The sequence below is a fragment of the Diabrotica virgifera genome, chromosome 6 (genome assembly GCF_917563875.1).
Source record: "Diabrotica virgifera virgifera chromosome 6, PGI_DIABVI_V3a".
NCBI lineage: Eukaryota > Metazoa > Arthropoda > Insecta > Coleoptera > Chrysomelidae > Diabrotica > Diabrotica virgifera.
The window spans coordinates 193,658,305-193,682,447 of NC_065448.1; the positions used below are offsets into that span (position 1 = coordinate 193,658,305).

Here is a 24,143-nt window from a genome sequence, read left to right on the forward strand (position 1 = left end):
CTGTGGTAAATACATATAGGTTTTTTATTTGGAAACAGCGCTTTGCTGATAAACTTGACGGTAGCGAAAAAACTAATATATGAGGAAAAATTTGCTGAAGTTGTTTGCCGTCAAGTTTGTACCGGAGGGTTATGATGTCATTAAATATATGACGTGTATTCCTAATAGTACTTTTCAACGCTTCTCATTTGTTTCGACCTTCTGTCATATGTCGTATAATCCGTGTATAATATTAACATACGAAATATGACAAAGACTCGAAACAAATGAGAAGCGTTGAAAAGTCCTATTGTTTGAGTTTTTAGTTTAGTACTGAATTACAGCAAAATAACATAATACGGGTGCCGTGGCGGCATCTGCTCACAACAATCGAAAGTTTTAGTTTAATAAAATTAAAATAAAACTTTTATTGAGACCAAGTTTCTGGTAACGCTGTCGCGGTTTCTATAATTTGCAAACCATAAGAATGCTGAGGAAAAGAAGGCTAGTGGAGCTCTATTAATTGCATTTCACTTCCTGCCTGCTCAATGTGGCAAAAATTCCAACGAAAACTTGGTCCCGCATTATCTGTAAGGAGTAAACTAATAGAAATAAATAACAATTTTGCTGTAAAACGAAAACTCAAGTCAAGCAAGTCAAATAAGTTTAAGAAAAAGAACTACACTGAAATTTTTATTAAGAAGCTTGTATTGAAGATTGCTTAGATTGTATCGAGTTATTTTGAGAATTAAAGTAAACATACAGAACAACAGCAGACAGTCTAGCTTGTAAATCTTGTTGACTCAAATCGTGAGCCCATTCAACTCGTCCCCAACGACCACTCTGGTATTCTTCTTCCAACCTCGACAGCAATACTGCTTTCTCTGGGCTTATAAATCTCTCAGTGGAAGCCATGGTTAAAACTACTGACTTTAGCGTATCTACTCCATACATGAATCCTGAAAAAGGTGATGAATGTTAAATTATCTTATTTACTTAGGCAAAATTAAATTATCTTATTTACTTAGGCGAAATTAACATATAATATTAAAAACACTTTGACAGTGTAATAAGGGAGGAGCTAATTAATGATATGAATCAACTAGGCATTCAAGAAAAACTAGTAAGTCTCATGAAAATGACGATGAAGGAATCCAAGGCACGAATCTTAACAATGGAAGGCCCGTCAGATGAAGTACAAATGGAGGTAGGTGTCAGACAGGGAGACTCCCTGTCAACAATATTATTTAACATTGCCATAGAGGGGGCAGTAAGAGCAGCCAAAATTATGGGAACTATTATCGAATCTTCAGCCCAACTGATAGCGTATGCAGATGATATTGCACTGGTTACTAGAGATTTAAAAACCATGCAGAATATAATATTAATACTAGATAAAGAAGCAAAGAAAAGAGGGCTAGTAATAAACCAAAGCAAAACAAAATACCTCAAATGCTCAAGAGAGAATACGATCATCGAGAAATAAATTAAGCTTGGTGCATATACATTTAAAAGAGTTTGCAAAATACCTCAAATGCTCAAGAGAGAATACGATCATCGAGAAATAAATTAAGCTTGGTGCATATACATTTAAAAGAGTACACCGTTTTAAATACTTGGGAGTGATGGTGAATGGCAGAAGCGATAGAACGGATGAAATAAATGAACGCATCCTACTGGGTAATAAAACCTACTGGAACTACCAAAAATTCTTGAAAGAAAAACACATTAGTAAGACAACAAAATTAAAAATTTTATAAGACTGCAATCAGGCCAGTAATCACCTACGGTGCAGAGACGATGTGCCTAACACAAAAAGATGAAATGAGGTTAGAAATCTTAGAGGGAAAATTCATTCGACGAATAATGGGACCGGTGAGGATAAGTGTAGGCGAATTTAGAAGATTAACCAATGGAGACATTAAAGAAGTCATCCAGGGTGAAGACATAATCAAGTTCGTGAAGGCGCAAAGGCTCAGGTGGCTGGGACACACAAGAGCTAACCCAGACTCTACGCTAAAGCGAATAACTGGCTGGAGACCAACAACAAAGAGACCAAAGGGAAGACCCAAAACAAGATGGAGAGATCAAGTCTTAGGAGACATAAAGAAGCTGAGAATCTACAATTGGAAGGAGCGTTGTAGGACACAAAAGAATGGAGGAAAATTGTACACAGGGCCAAGTCACACACGCTGCTATAATAATAAAATACAACAGCGGACTGATTCTCCGCAACAAATGAGTCAGAGAGCCCAAAAGGGCGGCAAACACTCCGCCAGGAGTGAATAAGCCATAATGATGATGATTAAAAACTACACTTGAGAGCAAAAAAATCGACCCACTCAATGAATTATGCACGTTAGATGTCTCGAAATTCCTAAACCTGTTGTCCGAGTTGAATGGTTTTTTTAGTATATTATAGCCTTATTATTAAGAAAATCCATGTAATAATATTGTTCCCAGACACGTAAATGTCATTTTATACCGGGTGTAACAATCATAATGTGTTTTTTTCTGGACTATGCGACGGCCAATGGCAGCTATGTACGCCGTTGCTCCCGCTTGGCGGCGCTAGTGTAGTTGGGGGTAGTTTTGACAATTCGTGAGGTTTTTATATTGTGGTTTTGTTTACGATTTAATAAATAATAAATTATGGCAGAAAAATACGGATCTTGGGCTGTTTGTGCGTTGACAAACGAACTGAGAAGGAATGCTAGAATTACTGGAAAAAAGGAGGCCCTTATCGAAAGGTAAACTACATTAATCACCGTCTTAATGTTTTATTTCTATAGCTCAGACCAAAATAAAAATATTTATGTTGATCTGAGCTTTATAGTGAAGTATTCGATTTTTTACAGTCAAATCTAGGGGCAATACGTAATCTGTTTCCACAAAATGTTTATTGCAGATAAGTGCATTTATTGTCGGCACATATTTATTCCTTCTTATTGCCACAATCCACTTTTTTCATATCAGAATCTCTTTGAGAAACCTGTGACCTGATGTTCTCGATAAGCACAAAGGCACAGCACAACATTTTGGCATTTTATTTTCTCAAATTAAATTCACACAGCGAAACAAATATGCAATATTTACTTATAAATCACTGTGTTCAAGAGAAAATCTAAATAAAAGTTGATCGAACCCCCTATTTTTTTTGCTTTTATGCTAGCAGTATCCCTTGTAGATAAAAAATACGTCAAAATTAAAATCGGCCACGGGGCACTTTTTTGCGCATGCGTAAAAGAAGATTTTTTCTATTTATTTTTCTGTTTTTTTATTTTTCTTTATCTGTATAATCAGATTTTCATATATTTTAATATGTGTGAGTATGTATATGACATGTATACACACCCACACATATACACACAGACATACACACACAAGTATACCGGGTGTTGAATACTCAAACGGGTCATAGGAAACAAAGGGGAATTCTTAACTGTTGCATTCCTGCTTCCCTAATTATTTTAAATCAAAAGTTATGAGAAACTATTTGTAGAGGACTAAAATCTGTAGATATTAAAAACAAATGTTAAAATTGTTCTACGAATTAAACACATTCCAAAATTTTGCAAAAACCTTAAACAATTGTCACAGTATTAATAGTCCAATTGACCTCTAAAGCTCACGATTTTACCTCTAAACTCTAAAAACCATACGAACTAGCTGAATTTTGCTAGGAATATCAATTTTGGGACCCCAAAAAAGATTGCCACTCCTACCTCCGAGCTTCCCCCTAAAAGCACCCGTCTTAGAGGGGGAAACCGAAAATTTCATATTACCAAGAATATGTTTACGCCGTATAAAAAAACTATTTAAACAAAATATAGCTGAGATTTTGAACAAAAATGTTTGTTAGCATTTTTTGTGCAGAATGAACCTTTCTTTCAGAAGCAACGCTTGAAGCGACCGGCGATTTTAAATGTCAGTTAAGCCCCCTTTTGACAAAAATCCAAATGCGTTTTAAAGATAAAATATGTTCAGCTTTGGTGTCTAATTTTTGCATTTTGTAGCAAATGAAGTCAGTTTCTGTATAGCTGTTAAATAAATAAACATTACTCGATTTTTACCACATTCTTTACGATTCTCATGAGATCAATAAAATTTATTATTTCTATTGGCTGGTTGCTTTGGAGTTTCCATTATTAAAGCACAATCTTCAAATCTTCAAAAATTCGATTTTGAGTTTTGGCAACAAATATGAGGCATTTAAAATATGCCTAAAACACGCTGAATTTAAACTTTCACGTAACAAACGATCTAAAAAGTTGAAAACTGCTTCTGTTCGATAACACAAGTAAGTTTTTCGAAATTAAACAACTTTAGTTACAAATTCCACCCACGTCTACGTGGAAGGATTTTCCCTGACGTGAGATCATTTTTGTAATGTGATAGTTTAAATTTAGCGTGTTTTAGGCATATTTCAAATGCCTCATAGTGGTTGCCAAAACTCAAAATCGAAATATCATGTTAAAATTTTGAAGACTGTGCTCTACTCTAATAATGCAAACTCCATACCAGTGAATGAAAATAATAAATTATATCGATCTCATGAGAATCTTAAAAAATGACTTTTATATATGTCGTTTATATAGAAACTGACTTCATTTTCTCAAAATGCAACAATTGGATATCAAAGCTGCACATTTTTTTTATTTTAAACCGTATTTTTATTTTTGGTAATAGGACACTCTGATCAAAAGATATCGAATTTTTACCGTCGATCTGATACAAATTATATTTAAAAAATTGAGTTCGCGCGCTTAACTGACATTCAAAATCGCCGGTCGCTTCAAGCGTTGTTTTCAAAAGAATGGTTCATTCTGCAGAAAAAATGCTAACAAACATTTTTGTACAAAATCTGAGCTACATTTGTTGTTTAAAACATTTTGTTTATACGGCATAAACATATTTTTGGTAATATGAAGTTTTCGGTTTCCCCCTCTACGAGGGGTGGTTTTAGGAGGCAGCCCGGGGGTAGAAGTAGCAAACAGGTTTGCATCTTTTTGGAGTCCCAAAATTGATATTCTTAGCAAATAACAACTTGTTCATAACATTTTTAGAGGTCAAATCTGACTTTTAGAGATCGATTGGAATACATTTTTGCAAAATTTTGGAATGTGTTTAATTCGTAGAACAATTTTTACATTGGTTTTTAATACAGATTTCAGTCCTTTACAAATAGTTTCTCATGACTTTTGATTTAAAATAATTAGGGAAGCAGGAATTCAACAGTTTAGAATTCCCCATTGTTTCCTATGGCCCGTTTGACTATTCAACACCCGGTATATTTGTGTGTGTATGTGTATGTCTGTGTGTATATGTGTGAGGGTGTATACATATCATATACTTACTCACACATATTAAAATATATGAAAATCCGATTATACAGATAAAAAAAAAACAGAAAAATAAATACAAAAAATCTTCTTTTACGCATGCGCAAAAAGTGCCCCGTAGCAGATTTTAATTTTGACGTATTTTTGATCTACGAGGGATACTGCAAGCATGAAAGCAAAAAAATAGGGGGTTCGATCAACTTTTATTTAGATTTTCTCTTGAACACCGTGAAATATATTGATTTGAAGAGTTTGAATAGATTGACGTAAGTTAACGTGACCTCCAACTATACAAGCGCCACCTACACTTAGCTTTCCAGATTAGCTGCCATTCAAAGTCCGAAGTTTTACCTGCTGTAAATATTCGGTTACAGTTCGTGAACGTGAGGTCTTGCATTATCGTGCATTAGCAAAATATTGTTACCAATATAAGGAGCCGATAGCATGGTAGCTAAGTCTTCACTATATAAGATCACTGCTTGAACACACTCATAGCGGGTCAAATTCCTTGTAGCGCGTTCCATTTCCACCAAACAACAGAAAAATACGGACTTAATTGAAATTTAAATAATAAATCTACTAATTTTCACAACAAACCAGACACTTTTGACTGTTAATAATTTGACATCCAATAAATTGTTAATTTCTCATAGCCTACCTTAGGCTTGTTTATTAAACTAAGCAGAAAATAAGGATTTATTGATGAAAAACATGGCTAGTTGTAAACGTACCTAACTTTTTTATTATACAACACAAGCAAATTAATCAAAAAAGAAAATGTTAATAAAGCCCAAGGCTACAATTGAGTTTTAATTTCAATATTTTATATACCTATGTTAGAATATTACACAGGGTGTTCCGAACTTTAAGGAAAAACACAGTATGATTGTTACACCCGGTATAAAATGACATTTATCTGCTTAGCAACATTTTTATTACAACGGTATTGTTAAAGAATAAAGGTTATAACATATTAAAAAATCACTTAAATCGGACGACAGGTTTAAGAAATTAGATACATCTAACGTGTATAATTCATCGAGTGAGTCGATTTTTTTGCTCTTAAGTGTAGATTTGTTGCAACCTAAATTAGTCGAGGAAATGAAGCTGGAAAAATGGCAAAACCTCGCAATTTTTTCGTCCAACATCGATTTTTACAAAAAATTGGGATTAGGCTCATTTCACCCTCTAGTTCATTTTCTATATTGAGCCGTTGTACGCTTTTGGTTTTTTTAGGGTGAAAACCATCCCTAATTGTAAAAAATTATAAAATAACATTTTAAACTTTAATATTGTCAACATTTGCTTCTTATTAGTTACATAATGATTGTTTTGTGCTTTAAGATATAATATCACAATATTTCAACCCTTAAAATCACCCTTGTTTGAGCTGTATATGAAAAGTTTACTTATCCTAAAAGAATAATTTCGGCTTGCATCAATTTATATAAAAATTTGGGGTTAGGATCATCTTACCCCGTACTTCATATTCTTCTATATCATGCTCAAGGGCGTTGATTATTTTTAGGTGCGTAAACTACCCTTATTGTCAAAAATTATATAAAAAAATTGTAAACTTTAAACTTCTCTATAAAGGGACTATTCGAATTTTTCGAAAAAAAAATTAGTTTTATAAACATAGCTCCTTCATTTTTGACGATAAAAAGTTTTTTCAGTAATAGTTTTGTAGGATTTTTGAAGAGTAATAAGACTGTGTAAATTAAATTCTGTAAAATCCCTTAATTTTTAATTGAGGTGGGTTTAAATGGCTCGAATAAGGGGATGTTTGCTCGTAAATAGATGTTTTAAACAGCTATATCTCGCTAACTGTTCACTGTAATGAAAATCTATGCATAAGGAAATTTTAGCTATTAAAAAAGCTACAATTTAGTAGTCCATCATTTTTTTCGTATCTCCAGTATTTTCGGAGATATTTTGAAGAAAATGATAAAAAATGCAAAATTGCAAAAAATCAATTTTTATTTAAACTCCAATTTTTCTAATATTAGACCTTTTAAATAGGTCAAACTTCTTGGGTGTATTGATAATATGAATATAAAAGGAATTACAGAAAGGCGAAGACCAATTTTTAGTTACAAGGGTAGTTATGGGGTTGTTTTCACTGTTTTTTTCGTAGAGAAAAACAGGTACCGACTTTTTTTTATCATAAGTTGCCCAATTTTTATGCTAGAAACTTTTTATTATTATTTTTTGAAAGATCTTATTGTATGCTTGAAAAAACATCATGTAAGTTTTTCTGGAAAAATGCAAAGTTTTCCCGTTATTTGGCTTTGATTATTTGAAATTATGCATTTGACGAAAAAAGCTAACCTTTAACATGCTGTATCTCGGTTTGTATTAGTCGTAAAAATATTAGAGAAAAACAGTTTCGTTTGTTACTAAAAGATACAATTTTGACACCCACAGTTTTTTTGACTAAATGCATATTTTTCGAGTTATTCTCAAAAAACCCTCTAAAAAAGTCGATTTTTCCGTTGAAAAGCTGTTACTTTCAACCACGAATAACTCGAAAAATATTAGTTTTACGAAGAAAATGTAAAAAACATTTTTTTCCTAAAATTACTTTTTACATCGATTTACATGGTTAAAATGTAATAAAAAATTCCCACCCCCGAGATGGGGTGGCAACTACCCCAAGGTTTTAGCGTACAGCAGCATGATATAGAAAATAATCCTTACACTATTTTCTACCTTCTGTGAAAATTTTAAGTAAATCCATGCTGGACGAAAAAATTGCGAGCCAAAATGCTCCATTTCCTCGACTAAATAGAGCGACAAAAGTTTTATTCGAGTACAGACACATTCGCAATTGTCACGGGTATACTTTTCATCTAGAAAGACGTCTTAAAACTTTTAGTATTTTGACTCTTTCGCATTTTGTTTTTATTTGTGTGGGTATGGTAGTACGGTGGTTGTTAGCCCCGATGATGGGGTTGATTTGTTTAAACACTATTTACCAGAATATATTTATTTAGAACACTAAATACGACAGTAACTAGTTGGTGGACAACGTCTCTGATCTAACCACGTCGATGTCTGAATAATGAATAATCTCTTCTTTACTTTCTCCCTATCTATAAATAAATCGTAATTGTTTTGTTATGATTGACTATACCTGAATGTGACCGTGAAAATACTAATAGTAACATAATTGCTGACTTCGATGTTTTTAAAACGAGTGGCCTACATTGCAAAACCAATATCACCCATTTACGTAATGTAAACAATACATGTAAATAATATTTGTTTGAGACTTCAAAAATTAAATCGATATGGATTACTCTTATTGTTTGGATGCTAATATAAATCCTGTACATGGGTATAATCTAATCGATCTTATCTTCTATAATAACTTCATTTGCTATCTGCATAAACGAACGCTAAATAAACCTCGACTTTAATTTAAAAACCCCGTAATTACATGTTAGAAAAATTTGTTTTAATAGTTGTTAAGTATATAGATTTACGAATTGTAGGGAAAAACGTTAAGAAAATTGAATACACCCTCTAAATTAAAAATACAAAATTATAGGCAGCCCCTAGTTCGATCATCTGAATTCCTTGCATCGCAACACAACAGTTGGGCATAACTAGGAACAAGCTAGCGTCCATCGATATGTGTTTTCACGTCGGAATCAGAAACTCGTACCTATTAGGTTTCTAGAATAGGTATTTGACTGGAATAGGTTCAGTTTCAACCTATTGTCCCATCCCTAATTAAGAAAGCTCTAAATGAATTTGTATCCTTACCATTGACCGCAGCAAAGTTATGAGACGTTAAATGTTTGAGAAATTGCGTCTTATCCTTTTCACTAGCTGTTGGTATATCCATTTGAACTGATTTCTTTAAATTCACTCCATACTTTTCATTGAACCATTGGATAATCGGATCCCATTCTTGAACTTGAAAACTAAATAACTCTTCATCTTCCTAAAATTTATTTCTTTATAAGAAATGAAACGTAAATATGGGGAAAGTTAACTGCTTAACTAACAGTATTTAATATTGGGAAGAACAAAAAATAAATAAACAAAAGTTAAAATTTGATTCCAAAAGGTAATAATAATACAGAAAGAAAATATAATACCAAAATAAACCGGATGATAATGGCTGAATTGAAAAGTGATGGAAAAGAGATAGAAACAAATAGGAAATAAATGAAGATAAAGGAAAAAAGGAAATTTAAAAATAAAAACATGGAATAAAATGAGGCTTATAAAATTAAATATTATTTGGGAAGCGGCATAATTGACCAACTAGATCCATACATAGAAATAAAACGCTGAATAGCAATGACTTTAACCACTTCTCTGAAAAAGAAAACATTTCTTTGCAGTAACCATCTCAGTTTCGAACTAAGACAAAGAATAATTAAGCGCTTTTTTTTGGTCTGTATTTCTGCATGACACAGAAGTATGGACCTTAAAAGTATCAAGAATGAATCGAATTGAAGCATTAGAAATGTGGATTCATATACGGATGTTGAAGATACCTTGGACGGCAATGAAACAAAGAAGTACTACGGAGGTTCAACAAAGAGACTGTTAAACACTGGATAATGTTTTATATTGGGCATATATTGAGGAGAAATCGATAGAGAATGCTAAAACCAATTCTCAAAGGCAAAACAGAAGGTCGGAATGATATAGAAAACAGGTTTCTTGGCTAAAAACCATTCATGAATGGAGTCAGGTATCAAATCCAGGACAATTATTCATGTTGCAGAAGATCGACAAGTCTTAGCAATAGTAATTACAAACGTCAGACAATTCTGATATAGCACGCGAAGAAGAAGTGTTGACAGAACCTAAAAAACTGAGACAAGATATTCAAGAAATTACCTACCAAATCTGATTTAATGGCGGAGAAGATAATAGAGTTTTACGTAATGGTTTCGTGGTTAGTAAAAAATTAAAAAGCGTAGTCATTTGAGGCCTACATCAGATATATTGTGTACTTGACGCATTTGGAAAATGCAAACATACCAATTGCATTAATATTAAGACAAAAGAAGATCGTTTGAGTGAGAACTTGTGGTTTATTTCCATTAAGTATAGTAGTTAATATAGTAATGTTTGAATAACGGCAATTCGGTCAGTTGAAAGAAAACTCTATTTGTTTTAAGTCTCAATATTTCGTCACTATTTGGTGACTTCTTCAGGAGAAAACTGCAAATTTATTAATATTAGACATGCACAAACTTAAATATTTCGATACTTACAACTATAAGAGTAAAAATTTAAATTTCTTTAACATTATTTTGAAAATTGATTTAGAAAATGACAGATTTTATTTTGACTTATTGGGGAGTTATGGAAACTGCAATATATTTTATATTAATAGAATGTTATCTGATATATACAATTTTTAGTGAATAGGTCAAAGTAAAAAAGGAAATTATACATTTACGAAATTTTAAGGTGGAAAGGTAATAGTAGAAAACTAAGAAAGGACCTAGAGTAAGTTAAATTGATTTATAAAATGTAATTGATGGTACTTCATGAGTTAGTGTAAGACTGGTATTTAGAAATTTAAATAAAATTGAGGTAGATTAACTATTAGAAGATAAATTGGGTAATTTGTTTATTTAAATGTTATGTATTAGTTAGAATATTACAGTAGATATTACTCAAATGGTTAGTGTCAGTCTTATAATTAATTGATTCTGGAGTTTTGTTAATATATACCATCTCAAGGAAAAGTCGCTTTTTATAATTATCAACTTGTTCCAATATTTTTACATTATTAAAATCAAATTTATGTCCTGTATTTATGTGGTGATCTACTAAGGCACAACAGTTCTTTCTTATATTGCAGTCACTTTTATGTTGAGTGACACGTTGCTTAAGCCATTGTTTACTTTGACCAATATAACAACCTTGACATCCAATGCAATTTATTTTGTAAATTATGTTGCTCTTCAATGTGTTTGGAGTATTAGCTTTAGTTTTTGAGAACAAACTTGAATTTAGAAGTGGATTGTACTTAACTAATTTGATGTTGGGAAAAGTTTTCAAAAGTGGGACAATTTTGTCTGTTAAAAAAAAAAAATTTAAAAACCACTTTTAAAAACTTTTCCCAACATCAAATTAGTTAAGTACAATCCACTTCTAAATTCAAGTTTGTTCTCAAAAACTAAAGCTAATACTCCAAACACATTGAAGAGCAACATAATTTACAAAATAAATTGCATTGGATGTCAAGGTTGTTATATTGGTCAAAGTAAACAATGGCTTAAGCAACGTGTCACTCAACATAAAAGTGACTGCAATATAAGAAAGAACTGTTGTGCCTTAGTAGATCACCACATAAATACAGGACATAAATTTGATTTTAATAATGTAAAAATATTGGAACAAGTTGATAATTATAAAAAGCGACTTTTCCTTGAGATGGTACATATTAACAAAACTCCAGAATCAATTAATTATAAGACTGACACTAACCATCTGAGTAATATCTACTGTAATATTCTAACTAATACATAACATTTAAATAAACAAATTACCCAATTTATCTTCTAATAGTTAATCTACCTCAATTTTATTTAAATTTCTAAATACCAGTCTTACACTAACTCATGAAGTACCATCAATTACATTTTATAAATCAATTTAACTTACTCTAGGTCCTTTCTTAGTTTTCTACTATTACCTTTCCACCTTAAAATTTCGTAAATGTATAATTTCCTTTTTTACTTTGACCTATTCACTAAAAATTGTATATATCAGATAACATTCTATTAATATAAAATATATTGCAGTTACCATAACTCCCCAATAAGTCAAAATAAAATCTGTCATTTTCTAAATCAATTTTCAAAATAATGTTAAAGAAATTTAAATTTTTACTCTTATAGTTGTAAGTATCGAAATTTTTAAGTTTGTCCATGTCTAATATTAATAAATTTGCAGTTTTCTCCTGAAGAAGTCACCAAATAGTGACGAAATATTGAGACTTAAAACAAATAGAGTTTTCTTTCAACTGACCGAATTGCCGTTATTCAAACATTACTATTTAACACAGTACGGTCGATAATATTTGTACAAATACAAGTAGTTAATATAAATATAATATAAATATACCACAAGAAAATGATATCAGAACAGAAAAGTTTGTTATAGAACTCCCAGGACCTCATGCTCATTAAAGGAATATTAAGCCTAGATGTACATGGCCCAAAGAGCTAATTTAATATACAGTAAGCGCCACTCTAGTAGGCACACGGTACCTATGTAATTACTAGGCTTATGGGCTAATCCCATGTGACTTTCATGTCTGTCATGTTCATGTTTTCACATGTGACTTTCATGTCTGCCATGTCATGTGACCGTCATGTCGTGTACATACGTCATGTATTTTATACTTTTACTACCGTAGTTTTAACTTTTACTACCATAAACAGTGTCATGTTGAGCGAAGTGATGACACCAGCTTTTTTTTGGATCATTGTTGTTTCACTCTTACACACAGTAAAGCTGCGACAGTAGTCCTCCCCTTCCTTCCTATACCACCACTAAGTTTCATGTTAAGTTTCTCGATACAATGTGCTAGAAAGAGATAGCATCAAACCAGTCCCAGAGATCCTGTCGTCAGGAAACGCGGAAGGTGCGCTCAGTCTATGTTAATATACCTACAGTGATGAGCGCGCAAATAACCGGCAAAATAACGCAAAAGATGGAAAACATTGTGAAATAAAAAGAGATGAAACTAGTAGAGGTGGACATTATCGATATAAACGTATAAATTAACATTTCATTACACAGTTTCCCATCTTTTGACGTATCGGAGGAGTATAAAAACTGTCAATGTGACAGGAGAATTTTATAAAGTACTCCTGTCATAGACGTCTAAAAGGTGGGAAACTATGTAATGTAATGTTAATTTATACGTTTATATCGATTCACTAGTTTCATCTCTTTTTAATTTTAAATTTATTATGTTTTCCATCTTTTGCGTTATTCTGCCAGTTACTAGCGCGCTTATCACTATAAGTCCATGTTTACAACTTAAACACATGACAACAATTACAATAACTATAAACTTTAAATATAACTGTTCTACAAACTGTCAACTTTCTATGTTTATATACATTTTATGACCTTTTAGACGCATAGATATAATACTAGGGCAGTCCGATACGTACTTAGCCTATCTTGGGCAATTTGCATCCATTTTGACCCAGTGTGTTTCTTCAGATCATCTGACCATCGCATTTGTGGCCTTCCCCTTTTTCGTTTGTGGTTCCATGGTCTCCAATGTATAATCATCTTAGTTCATCTTTCATCCTTCTGCCGTAGGGTGTGTCGGGCGAACTTCCATTTAAGCTTTGCTACTTGGGTAGAGATGGCCCCACTACCGCAAATGAAGTGGAATGTCATTTAATGCGTTCTCGTAGACGGCTATTGTCAAAATTTCAGCCAAATCAAAATTATAGTATTGTTGTGATTGCGTGTGAAAGTCAGCGTCCGCGGATTTAAATAAAATGGAAAAAGAGCAATATCGGTCGGTGATTCGATTCTTGTTTTTGGAAGGGAAATCACCCACCGAAATGAAAGAGCGCTTGGATGCTGTGTACGGTGACTCTTCTCCTTCGATGGCAACTGTCAAAAATTGGTTTAATTAGTTTTAACGTGGATGAACGTCGTTTCTGATGAGCCACGCGCAGGTGTCCCGAAAATGGCTACCACGGAGAATAACGTGACAAAAATCCACGATCTTGAATTGACAGATCGCCGACTGAAGGTGCGCGAGATAGCTGACACAGTAGGCATCTCAAAAGACCGCGTAGGTCATATCCTGCATGAAATTGGTCATGAGAAAGCTGTCGGCGCGTTTGCTCACTTCAGACTATAAGCGCAACCGTGAGACCACTTCAGAGCAGTGTTTCACGCTATTCAAGTGTGATCCAAAGAAGTTTTTACGTCGTTTCATAACCGTCGACGAAATATGAATTCACTGGTATACACTAGAAACCAAAAAACAGTCAAAAGAGTGGACAGCACCCGGCGAACGTGCTCCGAAGAAGGCGAAGACTGTCCAATCGACCGGAAAGGTAATGACCAGCATTTTCTGGGATTCACAAGGTGTGATCTACATCGACTACTTGGAGAAGGGCAAAGCGATCACAGGGCCCTATTATGCCGAATTATTGGGCCGATTCGACGCCGAATTGAAGAAAAAACGACCCCATTTGGCAAAGAAAGAAGTGCTCTTCCACTATGACAACGCACCGGCTCACACCTCCGCCGTCGCCATGGCCAAATTGGTCGAATTGGGATACGAACTGTTGCCCCATCCAGCGTATTGTCCAGATTTGGCCCCGTGCGACTACTATTTGTTTCCAAACTTGAAAAAGACACTCGCTGGGCAGAAACTTAAGTCGAATGAGGAGGTCATCGCCGCCACGGAAGCCTATTTTGCAGACCTCGAGATAACGTATTTTTCAGACGGGTTAAACAAGTTGAAGCATCGCTGGGTCAAGTGTATCGAGCTAAAAAGAGACTATGTAGAGAAATAAATTGCCACTTTTCCAACATTTTCCTTTTTCTTTTGTAGGCTAAGTACTTATCGGACTGCCCACGTAACTAGTAGATTAGGCAAAGTATGGGCCGCTCTGTGCATCGAGGTGTAAAGGCTGTATGACACTATGCATTTTCTTAGTATCATTTCTAATATCGTTTCTGATATTAGAAAGTTATACATATTTGATCGGATAGCTCAGTGCGACTAGCGGCTGACCCGCACTTCACTTCGCCGTGAGGTACGAGAGTTCAAGCCCAAGCCAGGCCATCGGAAAAACAAAAAGGCTAACGCGTCAGTACAAAATTCTAAATATGAATCTGGCGCTTAGACTGGAATATGCGGGCATCTGATCGACCTATGACGGAGCAGTACGGCAAGGGATAAGGGCTTGCGGCTCGGTGATACTCCCCCATAGATCCCTACCGAAGGGCGTTGACGCCTAAGAACGGTGTATATACATATATATATTTTCTTGTATCATTTTTTGTACGTACATTTGTGCCCTGCATGACACTATGCAAGTTCTTGTATCGAAAATTGTATGTAATTCGGCACGTGATTGGTCGAAATTTTGTTTGTCACCCTGTGTGACGTTACATTGGTATGGTAGTACTGCGTCTACAGCTGATTTTAACGATTTTATAAAATTTATAAACTTTTAAAAACTTATAAATTTAACATTTTAATGTTAACCAGAATTTTTACGTTGACTGTTTGAGGTTGATTATTTGTGTTTTTATTTTGTTTTGATATTTGTGCTAAAATATTTGCATTAGAACTATCTTCAGTTTGATCCAAATTAGGAACTATTGTATTTTCCTCTATTAAAAAATTATGCAACATGAAATCCAAAGTTATAGTTTGAACTTTACTAGGAGCTAAATATATGGTTATTATTAGAACAGTAGTCCATATATTTTAAATAACTATTTACATGGGAAATAAGCCACAATTAAATTGAAGAAAATAATTTTATTAACAATAATTTTATTAATAATACCTACAAAAACACAAATAAATTCATCAAGACATACTGATCCCATTTTCAGCCGCCATTATGACATTTAGATGTTTTACCAGCAGGTTTTACGTTTTTGCTCTTTGCGCAGAAATTGGCGCAGTTCTTGTACAAGAATCTGTGTCTGACACAAATGATTGTAACGTTTCTGATATCGTTTCTTGTATCTGTGCATGACACTATGCATTTTTTTGACATATCAGAAACGATACAAGAAAATGCATAGTGTCATACAGCCTTAACGCCAATATTAAGGATTGAGTGGTCTAGCCATCTTTGTCTGTCACATGCGCGGGATTGCTTGGTTAAAAGAGATAGATAGACCACCGATTGACTGCTCCGCTTACGCTTTTTTGCTCAGTATGCCTTGTCTACCCTTAATATGTCTATGTCTAGATGTTTCTAGATATTTCAAGGTTATTCAATGACATTTCGAATATTCTCCAAATGAATACTTCTTCTTTTACGTCAAGGGACTTTTTCTACGTAGGGTCAATATTTTTAGTTCTCGACATAAAAGTAAACAGTGCAACAAGTGAAGGGTTCAGGACTGTATTAGCTCAATGTACCCATGTGTCTACTAGCGTAACGGTTACTGTATAGGTACATTTATAAGAGTAATTATTAATGTTTAGAGCTACTATAGTTTTACATTTTACTTTATACTTACATTAGCCTGAAATAGGACAGTATCAGTATCCAAGTAATTTACAATATAATTGGCAATATCATATTTTGTCAAGTTATTAGGATTGTCCATGGTGGTATTACACAGAGTTGTCTAAAAAGATAATATATTTACATATAGACAATGTATGTAGTTAAGTAAGAATTCATATTACATTAGAACTATCGTGTGGTGTATTAATAAAATTTTACATCCATTCTACTCTCCCATATAGTTTCGACACTCTGATAATGAATAAGTACTGCTGAGTGGTATAGCAGCAGTCTTCAAATAAGTATTGTAGAAATCCTGTAACTGTATTCAAAAATACCTGTGATAGCCAAATTTCTAAACGGGAAGTAACTCAAGAAGAATATGGTGTAATAATGTAAATAGTTAGTAATATCAAATACATTAGACGATAATACATCCAACTCCCACAGAAAACTGGAAGCACGTTGCCACTAACGCATCTGTCGGCAAGAGTTGAACTACGTTTTCTCAACGTAAACATACAAATTTAATTTTGTTAATTTTTGGATAATTAATTGGCTAATCTTGGTAAATTGTGTTTGTATTTTTACACAAAATGTCTTATAAAATAGGTTCGATAAAATGGATTCTCAGCAAATACCTAGGATGGCAACAAAATTAAGTAAAAAGTGTATTACTTTGCCTCCATTCACCCCGATGAGAGGGCGTTTAGCTGCAATTTCTTTTTACAAGAAGGCTAACCCCAAACTGTATAGGAAATTTATTTTCTATTATTAGGGCTAAGGATACACCTGATAGGGTGAAATTTAGGTGTAACTTATAAAGGGAGCTTCAGATAAAATTAATGATATTAACAGGTATTTTTAAAATTATATACAAGAGAGTGTTGAAAATGTTAAATATAATTTAAAATTAAAATGTTACAAGAAACTCTCCAAAATGTATGTACCTTCCTGAAAATTGTCACAAAACTTTTATAGATATGTATTTTGATCTTTTAATAAAAGCGTATTATGTTAATAAAATTAACGACAGTAAAAAGGAAAAATTATGTAAATTAAAAAGAATATAAAATTAAAGAAAATAGCTCACAACTAAATTTGTATTTTGATTTAATCCTATAAAAAACCTTTCTTTTAAATGCATAGTTTGTGGTTACAACCCATACCACTAGATGGCGCTATTTTGTTTGATCCCGAAAATATATTATAAAATGTCAAGAGTTGTATGTATTATCGTCTAATGTATTTGGTAATATTTATAGAATATGTACTAATAATAATCTTATTACTACAAAGATTACGGTCCTCGGTCAAAATAAAATAAACGATTATTCAGAACATTCAAATTAAATTAGTAGTTACTCAAAAACTTCGAACTTAATGGAAGACAAGTGCAATCTGTTAAACCTGAAAGAAGATTTTTAGGTTCATCTTATAATATATAACAAAGAAGCATGACACATAAAATTCTCGTAGGTAATATTAGAAAAATTCGTAACTCTTAAAAAATGAATCATATGCTTACTTGCTTACTTTAATTTAATAAATACATGAAGTTTTCAAAAAATTTAAATGCAATAATTTGAAGAAGAACGAATTCAATAAAGAGTTATGCAAATGAGTCCGTCTTTGACAATAAAAACAAAAATATTCTATTTGATTTGTTAGAACTCACTTTAAAAATAGTTGAACCCTGGAGATTATAAATATGTTATGAAAAACCAGGTATACGCTTGGGAATGATGCAGAATAAGGTTACTTTTACCCTCTGTAAAAGACCCTTCACCCTTTCTCTTCTCATCAGTAGAAAGACAAATGCAAGCTTTCTGTTCATGAAGTGACTTCGTCTCAAGCGACCATTCTCCTTCTTTTTAAAATATTCTTCCCATTTATTTAGAAGATTTATGTAATTTGAGCCACTTTCTTTATCAAATTTTATTACTAACCGGACCATATCTGATATATCTTGATTGAAATATGATTCACGAAGAGCTAATAATTTTTGATTGGGAGCGTCTTCTACGTTTTGAAAGGATATATAATTCCCAAATTTTCGTCTCCAGTCCTTGAACTGTAAGTAAATTAAGATTTCTACCAATTTTTCAGGACCAGCCACGGCATTTGATAAATGTAAGTTGTAGTTTATACTGTTAGTCAACGTTTTTAAACTCTCAGCCTCTTCTACTATTGAAGATGTTGCTGCGGGGTTATCAGTCGAGACAACAGTAGTTTTTGATAAAAGTACTTGCATCATATCTTACAAAGATTTGATGCTATCTTGTGTGGAACTTACAAAATGTTCGAGAATTGTAATCCGATCATTGGAACTCTTTTCTTCATTAAAAGACATACTGGTTTTGGTCTTTCGTTTTGGCATCTTCTATTTTGTATGTTTTAGAACTGCGCCATATGTTCGTTAAGTATATTTTATTTAATGGAATAGGCAGGAAGACAATTAATGCAGCCACGATACAAGAGAGAGGTCCTAGAGAGAGACAGGCAAGGTGCTGGAGACTTTGACAGGCCGTGTAATTTGAGTTGCCTATATCAACTTAAACGGGGAAATATAAAAGTAAAATTCTAAATATAAAAAAAAGTAACATAAAAACATAATCAAGGACTTCTTCACTTTATATAAAACAGTCAGTAATTTAGTATTTAAATAGTTTTAAAATTATTTAACTCCCAAATACTTTAGGAAAGTAGGTATTTGTTTTGATAAATACAAATAACAATTCTGAAAAGTATTTAAACTGATTTAAACACCAAATATGGTAATCTGTACTCTATTTACTCTGTAAATACAAAAAGTATTTAAATTTTGAAATATGTACTGCCAATCAGCCCTGAAAGTTAAAATATGAGGTCCATTCAACGAAATGTCAATACTGATTTAATCGGGTCCATTTATATAGGCAACTCAAATTACACGGCCTGTCAAATTCTCCAGCACCTTGTCCGTTTCTCTCTAGAACCTCTTTCTTGTATGTTGGTGGTAATCTCGCTTCACTATTTGAATGGGACAGGGCCATTCCATCCGTATTGACAGTTCATTGTTAATGACACTGACAATCAACAAACTAAACTAACCTAAGTACATAGTATAAATCTAAATATATATTAACTATAACTACAGTCAACAATCAACATACAATCAACAGCAGACGACGCACATAGGGGTATTTATTTAATAAAACCGGACAAAAGTCGAAATCGGCAACTTAAATAAAACCCTGGCTAAACCTCATTTTCCACTACCTAAGTAACCGACCCATCTAATGGTAGGTATAAATCAACCTCCTGGTGTGCACCTCTCAGCTAGGTCAGTTGGAACTTAGTTCTTAGCGAAATCGATTGCTTTTGATCTCGGCGTTTTTAGTTTCTGTGAATTTTAAATTTAATACTGTGTTTTTCTGTAGAGAAGTTTAGTGGAAAAACTTTGTGAATATGGCAGAAGAAGATATGTACTCTATTTTAAAATTACAATTGAATGAATAATTAATTATTTTTCATATTTAATAGTCATATAATAAAAGTAATTATTTTGGTATATATTTTTACTTAAATTTATCAAACAGCAGTGTTTTTGTTAATGTGTCGGGTCTTGTCGGGCTACAATTTATGCATAGTAGTACTAATAAACTTGTTGGCTAACAAACAACGTTGTTAAATCATCCGCCTACTTCCGCCATTTTGTTTACTCCAACTACATCTCATGAAGAGGATAGCGACGATAATACAGATCAGGAAGAAAATAAAAGCGAAGAAGAAGACGATTAATATTAGCTAAACAAATATTTAAAATATATTATAATGTATGCAAAGTCTAAATACACTTTAATTATGACTATTTGTTGTGTTACAGTCTTATTAGACTTATTTCAGTAACTCGTTCTTAGTAACACTTAATCCCTAGAATGCATTATGCTATCAACACTTAATCCGATTATTTGCATAAACAATTAAATAAGTTCAAAATTCAAAGCATATTAAACAGGTCATTATATATAAAGTATTTACCTGACCCAAACCCAGCAATTAGTCTAAATGTACGAAATGGCAGGTAGAATAAATTAAATTTACGTTATTATAGTTTTGTCCGGTTTTGTTACCCAAATACTCCTATGTGCGACGTGGAAAATTTTTACGCAACTTTGGAGACAACACTCGACAAAATATCAAACAAAGACATTGTAACGATAATAGGCGACTTCAATGCCAAAATTGGTAGAACTCAGCTTGATCATCATATGAGATTCACCTTGGGCCCATTTGGTCTTGGGGAAAGAAATGAACGAGGCGATAGATTAATAGAGTTATGTGGCCAAAGAATGTCTGTAATGAATACCTACTTCCAACACCACCCACGAAGACTCTACACTTGGAAATCCCCGGGCGACAGAACAAGAAATCAGATAGATTTCATAATGATCAATTCAAGGTGGAAGTCCTCAGTTACTAACGCAAAAACTTATCCAGGTGCAGATTGTGGAAGCGACCACCAACTCCTTGTAGCTGTATTCCGAATATGTTTTAGAAACAAACACAAACCCACTCCTAGAACTCCCAGGTTTACAGAGACTGAACTTTTAACTTTCAAAGAAGGAATAAACCCAGTGTTAACTGAGACAAGTACTACCCCCATAGATGATATCGAGACTTTCTGGGGAGGTTTTAAAAGAGATATATTAGATACAGCTAAGCAAAGTCGCCAACCCATAAAAAATAACAGTCGTAAACCATGGATCAGTGACCAAACATGGAAAATTATAGAACAAAGAAGGCAACTTAAAGTTGGCAGTTTTGATTTAAACGACTATCGAAGCGTATCAAGAGAAATCCAAAGAAATTGCCGGAAAGAAAAAGACAAATATGTGTCTAACATTTGCCAGGAAGTAGAAATCCACTTACATCGAAATGAAACAAGAGATCTCTTTCAGAAAGTAAAGTTACTGGCTCGGGAATTCAAACCCAGAAATTACGCTATAGAGGATGAGACAGGTAATATGGTAGGCGATATGGATGCGGTTCTGGAGACTTGGAAGAAATACTGCACAGAACTCTATAAAGCTGAAACCTCTAACATTAATCATATAACAGCACTGCAAGTCTCAACAACAACCCTACAACCAGATATTCTAAGGTCTGAACTCGATGAAGCCATAAAACACCTTAAAAGAAATAAATCACCTGGTTGCGATGACATCACAGCAGAACTTTTACAGAACATGGTCTCCAATTAATGTGGAGACTGTGCAATCATGTATGTAGAATCGGTAAATGGCCCAGTGATTGGTGTACCGCACTATCTACTCCCATTCATAAGAAAGGCGTAACCACAAAATGTAGTAACTACCGAACCATTTCACTAATTTAACACCCAAGTAAAATTCTGTTGAGAATCATCAAGTGTCGCATGCAGACATACCTGGATAGACAAATACCACAAGAACAGGCAGGCTTCGTGAAGGGTAAAGGCACAAGGGAGCAAATTCTTAATATGCGACAACTCATTGAGAAAGCACGAGAATTCAAAATTCCGATGATCATCTGCTTTCTAGATTATCAGAAGGCATTTGACTGTGTAAACTGGACAGTTTTGTGGAAGGTTCTACATGAGATGGGGATTCCTGATCATCTGTCAGCTCTGGTGAAAAGCCTATATGAGAACAGTGAAACCAGAATAAGAATTGAAAACCATAAGTCCGATCCTTTTAAAATAGGTAGAGGAGTCCGACAAGGATGTATATCTCCAAGTCTTTTTAATTTCTATGGGGAATATATAATGAGAAAAGCACTCGGCAAATGGAATGGCGGTATTTCTATCGCAGGAAAGAAGATCTCAAATCTCAGATATGCAGATGATACAACATTAATAACTGCATCCGAAAAAGAAATGTCCAGCCTGCTGCAGCTAGTGGAAGCCGAAAGCAATAGATGTGGTCTCAAGATCAATAAACAAAAAACAAAAATTATGATAGTAGATTATTCAAATTCACTTCAGACAACAGGAGCCTTAGACCAGTTTGAAGTGATTAACGAGTTCAATTATCTAGGATCTTACATCAGTAATACAGGATCTTGTGAAACAGAAATACGTAGGAGAATAGGCATGGCCAAAAACGCTATGAGTCGATTATAGAAAATCTGGAAAGATCGCTCCTTCGAAAGGTCGAAGAACACCAAAATAAGATTAGTATGTGCCTTAATTTTTCCCATATTTAATTACGGATCCGAAACATGGACAATGAAATCGGACGACAGAAAAAGGATTGACACCTTTGAAATGTGGTGCTGGAGAAGAATGCTTTGGATCTCATGGACGGAACACAGAGCAAATCACTTAATTCTCCAAGAGCTTAATATTCAGTCTAGACTTTCCTCTATTTGCCTCTCCACCGTCTTAAAATTTTTCGGCCATATTGCAAGAAGAAGTGATGATAATTTTGAGAGACTTATAATTTTGGGAAACGTTGAAGGGCGCAGAAGTAGAGGTCGCTCACCTACTCGATGGACGGATCAAGTACAGAAAGCCAGTGGAAAAACATTCTCTGAATCAATGAGGGAAGCTCAGGACAGAAGCCGATGGAAAGAGATAGTTGCTCGTATTATAGGGAATCACGACACTCAACAATGAGGAAACGACTGAGGAGGAGGAGGCATTAATATGAAAACTATAGGTAGTAACTTGGAAGTATCACATACCAAATGCATTTTACTTCTAATAATTTTATCTTTCTGAGAATTCCATTCTGTTGCCACTGCTAATGCTAAAGCTTCACTCTCAACTGCAAAAATATTTCCCTTGGGTGTTTTTAACTTCCTTTGATCAAGGGTGATCTCAAATTTACCATCACTACGTAATATTCCAGTATTTTTATAAAATCGTTTGGGTGGAGTGGCTGTAAATAAAAAATTATTTAATTATTTGTTAATAAAATTTTTATTAATATTATAACTTTTAAGAAATATTGCTAGATAACTATATAAATAATTGACATTCCGTTTATTTAATTTCCACTTTCTGAAATCTTTGAGTCTATAAATGATCTCAAGAATAAACTCAGTTATGGCCCTGATAATATTCCAACATATTTCTTAAAAAGATGTGTCTATAGTTTATCTAAACCGTTACATGTATTATTGAAGTTATCTTTGAGACTACATACCTTCCCTAGTAAGTGGATAATTACGTATTTTTTATGGGAAATAAGCCACAATTTTACTAAAAAATGAATTTATTAACGTTTCGAAGCCCAAATCGGGTTTCGTTGTCAAAATACAAAATACTATTAAAATAAAACAAACATGTTGTTGCTAAGTAAAAAAATTCTTCTAATAATTTATTTAATCTGACTCATTTATATTGGCAATTCAGACGTATATTATACATTTTAAAGTAGAAGACTTTAAAATGATATCGCCAATATTTATGAGTTGCGTTCCTGGGACGACTTTACTAAAAGATAGTTCATTCGATTACATGAAATCAATCCCAACTCAAGAATATCCGTCGCAAAAAAATCATAGCATGTGATCTGTCTTTAAACAGACAACCAAATGCAACGATGACAGTAAAATTCTCGCGTTAGAG

The 24,143-nt window shown here is 33.5% G+C and overlaps 1 protein-coding gene across 1 annotated transcript in view; it reads right to left on the reverse strand.

The window, feature by feature from the left end:
- Window positions 1-659: 659 nt before the first annotated feature.
- LOC114332401 (ATP synthase mitochondrial F1 complex assembly factor 2) overlaps window positions 660-24,143 on the reverse strand; it is a 41,601-nt gene continuing 18,117 nt past the window's right edge. Inside the window, exons 2-5 of the mRNA XM_028282202.2 lie at window positions 23,255-23,451; window positions 16,557-16,667; window positions 9,093-9,273; window positions 660-938 (exon numbers count right to left, since the gene is read on the reverse strand). Of these exons, the coding sequence (XP_028138003.1) occupies window positions 676-938; window positions 9,093-9,273; window positions 16,557-16,667; window positions 23,255-23,451 (752 nt within the window). The 3' untranslated portion in view covers window positions 660-675. The remainder of the gene's footprint in view (window positions 939-9,092; window positions 9,274-16,556; window positions 16,668-23,254; window positions 23,452-24,143) is intronic.